General features: G+C 53.5%; 1 protein-coding gene across 5 annotated transcripts in view; it reads right to left on the bottom strand.

Moving 5' to 3' along the window:
- Nucleotides 1-869: 869 nt before the first annotated feature.
- The window catches only part of LOC137844014 (mucin-7-like), a 25,971-nt gene continuing 13,803 nt past the window's right edge, over nucleotides 870-13,037 (bottom strand). Inside the window, exons 2-5 of one of the 5 annotated variants that reach the window (XM_068659921.1) lie at nucleotides 12,905-13,033; nucleotides 11,305-11,415; nucleotides 8,014-8,132; nucleotides 870-1,155 (exon numbers count right to left, since the gene is read on the bottom strand). In XM_068659921.1, coding sequence (XP_068516022.1) covers nucleotides 938-1,155; nucleotides 8,014-8,132; nucleotides 11,305-11,415; nucleotides 12,905-13,033 — 577 coding nt within the window. In that variant the 3' untranslated portion in view covers nucleotides 870-937. Of the gene's footprint in view, nucleotides 10,574-11,304; nucleotides 11,416-12,904; nucleotides 13,034-13,037 lie in introns of all 5 variants that reach the window. The other 4 variants (XM_068659919.1, XM_068659922.1, XM_068659923.1 and 1 more) reach the window with 4 other exon arrangements.

Here is a 13,037-nt window from a genome sequence, read left to right as displayed (position 1 = left end):
GATTCTGTAGCTGGAATACCAAGGGAACGGACTGCCTTTGAGCTTGAAAATTAAAAGCTCCTCACTGAGTTGAGAGAATTCAGCTCAGGAGGTCCATTTCTATGAAACTTTCCCATACTGGCTGTGAAGGGAACGTGCCCGAAGGGGATGGCCTGCTCGTATAACCCTTTTCACGACCGGGATGGTGCTGCAATGTGTCATTGCTGCCACAGTTGCAACCAAATGATTAATTACAATCACAAATGTTGGAGGTGGGAAGCACATTCCTGAGTACCAGTGTATCTCACTCTGCTAGACCGCTTTATTCCCTGCCATTGCTGACTGCCTTCTGGAATGAAGCACCTCGGTGGTACGCACTCCTGCAACACACCTCAGGGCCGTATAATTCAATTTTACTGGGCAGCACTGCTGGGCTGAAGGTATTCTGGCTGTACTGAGGAATGACAGATGGAAGAGGAGGGAAATAAGCCCAAATTCAACCCACAGCAGTAATCTCTATCTGTGATCCTGGGAAGATAGCTGCTTGTGCTCAGGAGGGAACAGAGCAATGGAATTCATAGAAATCAAGGATTTGGGGCTGTGGTGTCGTATAAAGAGAACTCAGCTGGAACATCTCTGGCCAGTTCAGCTGGAGATATTCCTTAGCATATACACTTGCATGCATTTTTAGGATAAGGAACAAAGAACTAAAGGGCTTAGCAGCAGAGTGATCTGCCACAACAGCTACTCCCCCCAGCGAGTCACTTCTGTGTGCCATTTTGACACATTTAGTACTTTTTTTTTTTGCATTTTCAGTCATCTAAAAAGAGTCTCTTAATGAAGAACAAACAGACAAAGTTAATAAGTGTAAGTAAAACAAGACTCTGCTCTCCCTGCTCAGGATTTTATTTTATTTTTTTTAACGTTGAAAATGAGAAACATCTTTTTGATCAGAGGTTTAGAGGTTGCCAATGCTCCTCATGACAGTGAACACAGAGGTCCCGTACAGAACACACGCAATACATTTCACACGCTGGAATCCCATTTCTGCACTTGGACAGATGGCTTTCATTTTCTGCAAGGTATCCGATACATTGCAAGCCCTTAATGATGCTATCAGCGTTGATTTGTTGCGACGCAAGCCCTCAGAATACCACATAGCACGGAGAGATGGAACTGGAGGGAAGAAAGGAAGAGCGGGGAGACTCAGATCGATCCCATCCCTGCCTTAAAATGGGAACGAGGAATTTTTGTAGGTGCGATGAGATTCCCGAATCCCTCTCCCAGCTAAATGTCTTTTACCTTACGAATAAATCTCCTAGCGGTGTGGGCAAGAAATATTTCAAGAATCTATGGGAGAGACTTCTGTGGACCAGTCAGCTGGTTTTAATCCGGGACGACCCCCCTGCTCCACTCCCCCCCTCTTGCATTGTGAGCAGCATCCCCCAGTTGTGCAGGGGAAGAGAAGGGCCCCACGTCCCACATTTTTAGTAAAAATAGACAGCAGCTATTTTCTTTAGTCAGGCAAAGGGAAACCACAGCATTGGGTTCTTGGTCCTTCTGGTTTCTGGGCTGTGCCTTTTGAAATTGAAAGTTTCGGGCCCTTTCCCAGACTTTATGGTCTTTCTCCTGGTTCCCAGCGTCTGCGGGGCGGTTCTGACGCAGCCCCTAAGGCTGGAGCCGGGCTCGGTGGCAACCGTGTGGCCATCGGACACCGAGGGGGAGAATGAAGCCCGTTGCATAAGCCAAGTGTTCCTTCCAGATGATGACTTGGCAAAACTGATGCCTCCGCGAGCCACATTATCAGGCTAGAAAGGCAAATTACAGGCTGCAGGCGTCCTAAAAAGCCTATTGTGTGGGTGTGCGGAGGGAAAAGAGAAAATTCCAGGAAAACCAAATTTTGGTCACTGTTGTCCATAGATAGTCAGCTTCCTGGCTTTGGCAAGAGAGCCCAGCAATATGAAGAAAAGGAAATTCCTTCAGAGTAAAAATTAAAAAACTGATGGCCTCCAGACTTCCAGGATCTCGAACCAGCAATGTTATTCTTTGCTGAATCATAAAGGAGCCTCATTTTTCTGGTATGCTGGTGATGAACGAAGAAGGCTGACCAGCAGCTGGGGCTGTTAAAGGAGCGATGAGGATGGAAGCCCGATTCCAATGGGCAGCCGGTGCCACAACGTGGCCTCAGATCAAGGCTAAAGCAGGTTTTTTTGGGGGGATGGAAATTCAAACGGCCATTTCTGAAAGCTCTTCCCTGCAGAAAGCCTTCAGCTACCTGACTCTGCATCAGCAGCGGGCCCGGCCCCCCCGGGCTGTCCATGAACACGGTATTTCTTTTCCCCACTGCTTTCTGCCTCGCATTTTCCCAGCTGCCTCCTTTGATTTTGAGCTACCAGGAGCTGTGCCACCTTCACCCTCGGGCACACCGCAACTACGGTGTCCTCGGGGGACATCAAAACGAAACTGCTTAACATACCGGAGGGCTTGAAAACCAAATCCAATGAGCAAATAACTATATCCTTTGCTATAGGAAATCCCCCGAATAAAATGAAAAGCAGGTACCATTTTGTACGCGTAAGAGGAAGAGCAAAGACAGCGTTTCACTTTTTCTGGTTGGAGGTTTTCAAAGCACTTCACACACCCTCATCTGTGATATTTCCCACCCAGATTTCCCTAAAGCAGCGAGATATTGCAAGCATTCCCAGGAAAAGAACGAGGGCTGTGGCACACGAGGGCTAGCAAATCGCGCCAGGATGTTTTGGCGTCACAGTCCCTGCTGCTTCAGCAGGAGCCAGCCCGGTCTACAGCCCATCATTTGTGCTTGATAACTGCTGATAAAATGGACCGGGAGCAGCGGGTCAGGCTGTGGGGTGCCCAGCTCCACCTGGCGACACGGCAGCGGGGTCAGAGCGCGGCAGGGACGTGGCACGTCGGCTGCTGCCCTGGTGCACACAGCTGGGAGCCCGCAGGCGCAGGGACCGAGGCATCTTCCCAGCTCCTTCAGCCCTTCCCTGGCTCAGCGGAGGATTTCCTGGTCTCGGTCCCGTGCTCTAACACAAGACAACCATTTCCCCCCGTAGCTGGCTCCCTCTCCTTTCTCGTATCTTATTCATTCTTAACTTCAGAGCAATGCTTTCACTGAATCGAAGGGAAGCGTGCTCGACTACAAGCTTAACGTTGCAGGATTTGGCCCGTGGGACGTGTTTCCTAATATCTTTCCCATTACTGGCAACCACAGCATTCCCTTTCCTCTGACTTGGTCAGGCTTTTGAGTACAGCTAATTAGCTCAGAGTGATATCATCTGAACACTGAATCTCGGCGGCGCTTCGATGCATCATCCAGTTAGGATGCACACCAGCCTTCCGAAGAAAGCCCGATGCTTCTAAGGTCAAAACACAACTTTCTGTCAGCTTAAACCCCCTTTTTAGAGTGGCTTTTGCTACAGCTTGGACCAAATCTCTATTTAAACAGAAATAAAACTGTGCTCGTGGGTACCGTTTGGGTTTATGCCGTGTCCATCGCTTCTATACCTGTGCCTGCCTGTTGCTGGGATCTGTCTCAGTTTCATGACGTTATTTTCTTAACCAAGATCATTAAAAGTGAGAAGCAGTTGGACCCGAACCTCTTTGCTTAAGTGGCTTCCAGAACAGGACAAAAAAGGGACTGGAAGGAGTCGCAAACAGATGAAGAGACGTGTTTATACCCAAGCACTACATCTTTTGGCAACTCATTTAGGAGAGCATTTCCAGAAGTGGCTTCGGAGCATCTCCCTTTGTGAGCAGCTGGGCTAGATTTGACTCCAGGGGACCCGGGCCAGTTCACCCCAGCTAGCTATTTAGGCCAGCAGAGCTTTAAATGCTGTTTCACCTGACTTTTTATGAAAAGCATCAGAACGGGCTGGTCTTCATCTGTCACTGCAGCAGCTGTTTTCTGCCTTAGTTCCCTTTTCCTAACGAAATCTAAAATTAAGTCACATTTTCATTGACTCAAACTCGTACCATAGTAAGCCATCCCCAGGTGAATGTTTAGTTTTGCTCCCAAATCAGGCGTTTCAGAAACCAGCCAAACTCAGCTGGTAAAGATAGAAAGAAAGAGCGTAGAAAAAAAAAAAAAAAAGCAAAGCTGAAACCAATCAATTTCAGAAAGCAAGCTTGGAAAGCCCCCAGTTGTGATATATTTAGTTCATTTCAGGGGATTATCTGTGGTAGCCAATTATGCAAATTGTTAAAAAATACTACCCTGAAATTTTACATATAAAATAGATCTTTTTTACAACACCCTTCCTTTGTCCATCCTTCCTGCCCTTTCCTGCCCTGCCCTGATCTTGTTGTCGGTGCCTTGCGTGCCCCGTTCGGCAGATTAGATGCGTTTGGGTTTTTCTAAGAATTTTTGGTTGCATGATATTTTTCATTTGATGTGGCAAGCCCGGTGCCTAGCGCCTCTTTGCCAACGCAAACTGCCAGGCAGAAGCAGAGGCAGCTCAAAGCTTCTTAGCGCTGCGGGCAGAAGGGGAATTTGCCCCAGCAAAGAGAGGGGGCTGTGCTGGAAAAAGGGGCAGTCCTGGAGGGTGGAGGGATGAGGAGTGGGGACTGGTGCAGCTGGAGCAGAGCAAGGAGAAGGGAAAAATCCTCAAAAGCTGGGCTTGGGGCTGCTGCAGTGAACTGGGGCTGCTGTGGGGTGTTTGCAGCACCCTGAGCCTGCATCCCGGCCATTCCCTGCGTGGTAGCACCCTGATGAGTTTTGCAGGACCCCGGCACAGCAGAGGCAGGGCAGCAGGGCTGGAGGCAGGCAGAGCTCAGGGGCAGGGCAGTGCCATGCACTGAGCAGCCTGGCAGGCAGGGTTTTAACCTTGGCTTGGCTGGGAGAAAAACAAGAACTGAGACTGGTGCACAAGAGCGGGGCAGGAGGGTGTACCCTGTTCCCTGTTAGAGGAACAGAGAGGATCCCACGCGGGGAAGGTGGGCTCGCAGGGGGTCCTCCACTGCTGGTGCTGCACTGGAGACGTGGCTGTGCCTGCCTTGGGGCAGGGATATCAAATCAGCAGGTCTGAGCTAGAGCTGGTTCCCTGGAGGGAGGACAATGCCATGTGGATGTGCCCAGAAGTGGTTTTGGGGGAAGAAAGGAAAGGATTGATGCCCCCTGACTTCCCCCGCTCGGGGTGCACCCTCCTGCCCAGCACCGCAGCTGCATCTGTGCGTGGCAGCCCCCCAAAAAAGCCCCAAAGCCCCCCAGCTTTGCTGCCAACCTGCCTCGCCACGCTGAGCCAAGGTGTGCAAAGGGTTCCTGTGTTCCCCACCCCGGCAGGAAGGCGCACGCTCATCCTTCCAGGTCCAGCTGCAGTCAAAGGAGAAAAATTTTGAGGACTTCACAAGGCACGGTGAAGTAGGCAAGGCTCCTTCTCTGGGGGTCACACCGTGCTCCCTGAACACCCCTCCCAGAGGCACAGATGTCACCAAACTTCTTGTGGCAGCCGGGTACCCCTGCACGGGGCGACAGCTCTAAAACCGAGACCCTAATATCCCTAATAACAGGCGGGTGCATTTCTCCCAGTGCTCCTGGTAGCTGTGCATTATCTACGTATGCTCCTGCACTCACAGCACCAATAATTACTGACATTAACAACACGCTAATGAGACACGCTCTGTGAGTGCCTGCACATCACCGAGCAAGCAGCATTCCCGCTGCACTCGGGCAGATCCCTGGTGGAGGGATTCCAGCAGCAGCCCCGACACGTTAACCATTTCTTCCAACACCAACCTGCTATTTTTGCTCTGAGCCCTGCAGCTCCTGAAGCTCCTGCCCTCTCCTAGCAGGGAAAAAAGATGTTTTTGCCTCCTGAGCTACCTAGGCTGAAATCTGGGGTGGTTCCTATGGCTGTGCTGAGCTGGAAAAATTGGTATGGTGTCCTGTTCAGCTAGTCCTACAGCCACCTAACTAGCTGAAAATAAGTCAGCGGCTTGCAGCCATGCCCTCACAGCCCGTGTGAGCAGAGCTAGAGGCACTCTCGGGTCAGTCCAAGAGCCGGGGCAGAAGGGAATCGGATGTACCGCAGCGCAGCACCGGCCCCAGGCTCCTACCAGGATCCTGCCTGCAGCAATTAAAAGATGCACTTCCTTCCCACCGCAAACTGACAAACAAATCGGTTCCTGCAATCAGGCATGAGCGCTTCTGAGGTTATTTCTGTAGCCCTCCGGCGTTATTTAGAAGGCGAGCTGGCAGAGCATGGCCCCAAAACGAGCGCTAACGCCTGGCCGGAGAGCTGCCGGGTGCTGGGCTGGAGCTCCCCGAGGAGCAGAGGAGCTGGAGGCAGCCTGGGCACGACAGCTCAGAGCTCTCCCCAGCGCCACCAGATCGCTCCAAGCACATCACCGGCCCCTCTGTTCTGCTCAGACACCTTCCTGCGTGCTGGGTGTGGGGGACACAGCCCTCTTCCCCTGGGCGCTGATCCCTGCGGCACTCCTTTGCACGGATTTTCCCCTGCTCCGTGATGGAGGGCTGCAAACTCCTCTCTGGGTGATTTCCCAGAGCCCAGCAAATGAGGGGACCTCGCAGCTGCTCTTGGCTCCCTATTCACCTTTTGGTGGGTGAGACTCCCTGCCCCAGGGCTGCCGTGCCAGGCCTGCTCCAGGCTCAGAGCACCGATAAGTGCAGAAGCGCTGCCCGGCCCCATCCTCAGAGCCACCCCCCGGTTATCTGCACAGCTTGGGACAGGCAGCAAGGAGCGCGGGGCTCGCCAGGCCTACCAGGAACTCTCAGTACCATAAAAACGTCTCCTTCCTCGTGTACTTGAGCCAAAGCCCGCTGGAAGCAGCAGAAAGATGCTGGAGATGCTGGTTTGGGGCCGGGAGGTGTTGTAGGGCCGGGTAAGTGGTTGTCACGGGGCTGCAGGGGTGATGGAGCAGCGCCAGGGGATGGCACCCCTCTGGGAAGCAATGCTCCGCCTGCTAAAAACCTGGGAGAGAGTCAGAGGAGCACGCAGCCTGCACAAACACACGAGGAACACGGGGACGAGGACACGCGGGTCGTCACAGCCCGGCGGGTGCAGCGGCGTGCGAGCTTTGCTGGTCCCTGACCCCGAACGGCCCTGCCTTTGTTCTGCAAGCGTGACTTCGGAACGGCCACCTCTGGAGTCTCTCATCTGGCTTCTCCTCCCTCGGTTTGGAGCAGCCTGCTCCCCCGGCCAAGCTGAACTTGTTAACGTGACCCTAAGGAGAAGAAAAGGGGAGACACCTCGCTGCCACCCGGCACAGCAGCGCAGGCAGGAGGGAAGCGAGCGGGTTGCGAGCTGTGAGCTGCAGGTGGGAGAAGCATGAGGAGAAGGGGGCGAAGCAAGGCAGATGAGCAGCATCGCTCTGCTTCTCCTGAGACAAATGTGCGAGGCTCAGCTGGCAAGGGGACGGGAGGAAACAGCCCCAGCAGACCCAGCCAAGGAGTTTTTGTTTCCCAGGCTGGGTTCCGAGTGGCAGCGGGGTGGGAAGCAGCGACTCGCTTCTCCTCCCACCTGAGCTCCAGGGGTTTCTGGCATTCAGAACAGGCAAACGTCAAACTGGCACGAGACGGGGACTCCTCGGCAGAGACAGGAGCTGGGAAGATGCATGCACGCTAGGAGAGCCAGAAAGGGGAAGAAAAGGGAGGACAAGGAGAGAAAAATAAAAGCTAGATCAAGGGCTGAGTTTTCAAAGGCGCTCAGCAGCCAGCGAGTCTTTTTGTTCTCAAAGGCAGTGGTGGAAGAACAGGGTCTGGATTATTCTTGGAGACAGCTGAGCTTTATTAGAAACCTGCCCCCTCCCATCCCACATCTGAGCTGAAGATTTCACAGAGACGAGAGGCGTTTGATTTAAAGGTGTGATCCCGTGGCCATTGCTGCAGTGAGCAGCGCCGGCTGTCTGGGCAGACGCTTGGAGAGAATCGCTGCCGCCCTTAAAAGCAGCCATCTGGGGATGTGTGCCAGCCCCAGAGCGCTCTGAAATCATTTGGCCAAGGCTTTCTGCAGGCTCCAGCCTCTCTGTTGTGTGTTGTGGTGGTCCAGTTACCTGCTGCGGTGGTCCAGTTTCGTGCTGGTCTTGCCCAGTTTGGCAGCTGACAGCCCTCGTGGTGCAGAATGGAAGGAAAAAGACAAACGGCGCGGCTGAGCCAACCTTCCCCCAGTGGGCTGAAAATTCAGGAGAAAGTCAGGCACAGCTCGGCAGCCGATCCCTGGGTGGTGACTGATGGGTTCAGCTCCCGTCCTGACCCCAGCAGGAGCGCAGTCAGCCTGCAGCTGCCTCTGAGAGTTCCCAAAAGAGCCCAGGGAACTGGATGAACTCTTAATTGCTACAGGGGAGGAAAGAACAGGAGGCCCTGGAGGAATGAAAGCAGTTGGAAGCGGTGGGAGATGACAGAGAGACCTCACTGCTACTTACATCTCTTGCATACCCTGTAATTCGAGGGCTTTGGCCAAGGGAACTGGAGCAGCTCCAGGTCCTTTGCGTCCCTTGGAGAAAACAGCTCCAAAAAAACCGAGAGGATTCACCTCCCTGATGCTGGGAGCAGCCGGGGTTGCTCCTTGGGGCACGAGGGAAGGGCAAGCATCTCATCGGCCCGGCAAGCATCCAAGCAGCAGGGAGGCACCAGGAGCCCCCCCAGCCCCTGCTGCCACCGAGGCCAAAGGCTCCCCCCGAAATCCGTTGGCTTGCCCACTGAAGGGCCCCAGAGCATCGCCTACAATTTGGGATGGAGCCCCTTTCCCGTGGTCACGCTCTGGGGCAGAAGGGCCACGCGCACGTCCGTGGTCACCGCCCGGCTCCAGGTGCATTGGGGGACCCCCAGGAGGGCAGGCAGGGTTCGGCGGGCAGCTCCCCCCTGCCCACGCAGGGATCAGGCCGTGGGGCAGTGCAGAAAGCCCAGCTGAATACGGAAGGGCTTAAATTTGGAACAAAAACTGTGACCGGCTCCGGCGGAGCCAGGAGCAGATTCTACTCGAAGAAAAAAAAAAAAAAAAAAGAAAGAAAAAAAAAACACCCTTTTTGCTGGCAAGTGTAGTGAAAGAAATGAGATCTGGGTCTTCTCAGCGAGCTGCTGGGTCTGGGAGTGCTTGAAAGGTTTCCTAGAGACAAGAGTGCAGCGCATGGAAATGTTTTCCATTTGCACCAGCACTCCTACCTCGTTCCTCTCAGCGCCACAACCTAAGCGTGACCTTTTGGGGCTTGACAGCTAACAACCAGTCCTGGCTCCTGCCACTTCCTTTGGAGCCCACAGTGCCAACTCCTGGCGATTCCTGAGCGAGATTACAAGCAAGAAAGGGCTCGGATACTCCCTGGATATGAGGACTAGCTTGTATTATAAAAAGAACGGCAGGAGATGCTGAGCCACATGCTTCAGAGTCCACACCAGTAACAGCTCTAGCAAATTGTCCCTACTCCTTTTATAGGGGATCTTCTGTCTTGCTCTGAGTCGTTTCTATTTTCTGGTATCTCAGTTTTCCCAGAGAGAACAGGGAACATCATCCCTCTCACCGAGTCGATACAATCTCAAATGGAAATGTAATAAATGCTCACAGTAAGGAGAAAAATATTGGAAAAAGCTGGGAAGCATCAGGGCTTTGGGGTTATTTTCCCAGCTCATCCCTGCCTTGCTCATTAGCGTGGACGGATCATTTAGTTCCTTCATGCCTCGGTTTCCCTTCGGCCAAACGAGACAGCGGAGGGCCAGCACTGCCCGCTGGATTCAGAGGAGCTGCTGCCAGCTGCTCCAGAGCACACGTGTCAAAGCAGAGCTCGAGCAAACGCATTTATTCTGCTTTTACCTGGCACTAAGCCTACTCCATTCATATTTAGGTGATTAATCATTAATGACGTTCATTCATTAACGGCGCTAAAGGCCTTCGAGATGGAAAAAAAAAATTAGAAAATTCCCAGGCTGAAGATGCCACAGGAGTGCGTCTTCAAAGCAGCTCCAGAACCATTTAAGCAAAGGGTTTAATTCTCCCTGAAAATGACATCGTGCGATGGGATGACTCGTATCAGGCTCTTGGAAAGGGACCTAGTAATTAACTTGGTGTAAATTAATCAGCTTCAGTCAGGATTTAGAGACTTTAATTGCCGAGCGCTAGCTTTTGTAGTGACAGCTCCCAGAAAGCCCTTTGAAGTGGCCTGCCTGCTCCAAGTGCTGCGAGCGCCCGGATTCGGGAACCAGCAGCTCTTATTTGCCTTACAATGGTACAAAAGCCCCCCTGCCCCCAGACCCCAGCCTTTCCGCGCCCAGAGAGCTCAAGGAGACACTGAGGAGGTGCCAATCCGGCGAGATAAGGCAGAGAAAGGAGTCCCACGAGAAACTGGCTGCTGGGAGGGGAGCGAGGACAATTTGGGGTCTGGTTTCCTGGGTGAAGCCCCGAAGCCCAGGCTGCTGCCCAAAGGAGCTGAGCTCCCCTTCCTGCTGCCAGTCTGCGTCCCTTCCTCGAGCCCAGCCGTTGTGCTGCCTGCTCTGCTCCCACGGGTGATTTCCGACAGATTTCCGACAGATCAGGGACGGGATCCCTGCTCCCAGGGAAGATTTCCAACAGATCAGGGACAGGATCCGGCTGCCTGCGGAGCGCCCTCGCCATCGGTGCCCCCCCTAAGGGAGCAGGAGAACGTGAATGGGATAAGCCACGCAGGGATGGACTTTATCAGCTTCATCTCAGAGCCAGGAGGACTTCCCCTTTCCCTCCACCCAGAGAAAAGCTTCACTCATTTCACCATGCAAAGAAAATTACGGTGGCCGAACCATTTAACTCGATGTAAATTCGCCTACGGGTAAAACCGTGCTGGTGTAAAGCCCCTCGTGTCGGTGCGACCACATTTAAGGGCTGCTGCTGCTCGAAGGGTGCTGGCAGATAAAGGTCTCGGGACCTATTTATGACGAAGCAGGGAGCAGGGCTGCACCTTTTGAGCCCCAGCGGCAGGCAGAGCCGTGGAAGTGACAGCAGCGACAAAGGAAACGCTCGTTACTGCGCCAAACACAGAAACCAAGGCTGCTGCCATTAATTAAAAAAGGAAATCAGAGCTGGGTCACTGGAGCCTAAACACACGAGAAAGGGGGGGGGGGAGAGAAAAAAAACAAGCTGAGGAAAAAAAAAAAAATAATATTCTCAAGGCCCCAGGAAGATAAGTATCACGAAGTATCACGGGCTACACCCCAGCTGGCCCCAGGCACCCCGGTACGGGGCTACTGAAAGCGCAACTCCTCGCGGCAGGGTGGGGCCGTGGGGATGCGGGATGGGAACGGCTCTGAGAGGCCTCAGCAAAACAAGAGGCTTCAGAGGATGTTGTTCTGCAGCGAGGCTAGGAAGGGGGTTGATTTCCTACCTGAAAATAAATATATACGTGCGTGGATTCTGCGCTTTCTGCCCGGTTATTCCCTTTTCCTCCCTGCTCGCCTCGTGCTGTCCTTCGCGGGGTGGAAGAGGCAGGCTTTGGCTGCGATGGCAGAAAAGGGGAATTTTTCCTGAGGTTGCTGGACATAAACACCCCCTGTGGTCCTGTCTGTCTGTCCAGGCAGCCCAGGCTCACCGCACTGGGTCTCCCTGCACTGCGGCACGGACCGGAGCTGGGCAGGGAACATTTTTCCCATCCCACAAAAATCTTCCTGTCCCGCAGCAGGATGAACCCGAGCCCTCGCCGAGCTTCTGGTCTTGTTTTCTAAAGAAACAGGCCGTATGCAATCCCGCTGTGCGCGTTTATCCTTCCTTTCCCATAAATTCTTAATCCAGCCAAGTCGGACAGAGGTGGCCCAGTGAAGGTACCAACGCGGCTACGTTCCCACAAGCTCCACATAAGCAGGCAGCTCAGGAGAAACGAGACCCAAAACACGCTTCTGCCAAGAAAAAGCACTCCAGAAAAAGCTCCGGTTCTGTTGGAAAGCAGCTCTCAGACACCAGCAGCTCCAGTTCTGCCTTTCCTGCTCACAGGAACGGTGTCTGGAGGGCTCTCAGGCACCGTGATGTGAGCTGGGACACGGAGCACAAAGCCCGAATCCAGGACTTGCTTCCTCCAAGCCCCAGTTCTTGACCTGTGCCCAAGGTGGGTGGCTACGGACCCCAGCAGGGTCACCCCTTCTCCTGCCCTCATCTACTTACACCTAGGTAAAAAGAAAATGCTGATTTTTCATGGGGAAATGTTTCCACTGGGCAGTGAAAACCACGGGCAGGGCACGTGGGGTTCTGTGCACAGCAGGGCATGGGCTGGGGGAGGCTCTTCCCCCGAACCCAGCTCACTGAAACCCTCATCAGCGAGAAACTCAAAGGCCACAACCTCTCCCCTGGCCCTTTTGCAAAGCCCCTGCTTTGGCACGGCCCCCCCAGTCCCACATCCCTCCACCCCTGGCCTCTCACCACCTCTTTGCAGACAGGACTTCTATATTTCCCCTTCGCTGCCACCCCACAGGTCTTTACCAGACCTTTGCAGATGGCATCTCAGGGCCTCAATCCCTAATCACGCATCCCAGCTTTCGCGTTATCTGGGCCCTGGAGGCACATCCCTGCCAGAAAGGTCAGAGATAAGCACAAGGTCCCTTTGTGCTCCTTCTCTGGGTTTCTTAGAAGCTCGCTGCCCTCAAAAGAACAACGAAAACCAACTGCACATGAGCCCCTGGCGCTCTGCTAACGCCCAGGTGAGAGGGAGAGGTTGCCCTAAAATGTTAGGGAGTTGAAATTCCTACCCACAGAGAAAGCTGAGGGCAGCAAGGAGGCAGAAGAGCTGGCTGCACCCTCAAGCTCTGCCCAAGGAGGGACTCCAAGCACCCAGCTAGTGTCTAGGCTGAGGCACAGAGAAAAACCCATCACTAATTATCATCCCCGAGCTTAGGAGGGGCAGTTATTGGGGTCACAGCACCGGAGGGAGTCTGTGACCCGGTTACTGTCCTGGCTGAAAGCAGCCTGCTCTTACTCAGCCACAAATTCAAAGGTACCTTGGTGACAGCACACGGAGAAGTACGATCATACGTCCTGAATCACATCTCCCTGGGCCCGTGCACTTCACAGCGTACTTGACTTTATTTCCATCGCAGCTGCCGCAGCTCAGGCTGAGAATAACAACCCTGG

This window comes from Anas acuta, chromosome 24, assembly GCF_963932015.1.
Source record: "Anas acuta chromosome 24, bAnaAcu1.1, whole genome shotgun sequence".
In the NCBI taxonomy this organism is placed as follows: domain Eukaryota; kingdom Metazoa; phylum Chordata; class Aves; order Anseriformes; family Anatidae; genus Anas; species Anas acuta.
Note: the sequence above shows the minus strand (reverse complement) of the source record. Positions and strands in the feature narration are given on the sequence as shown.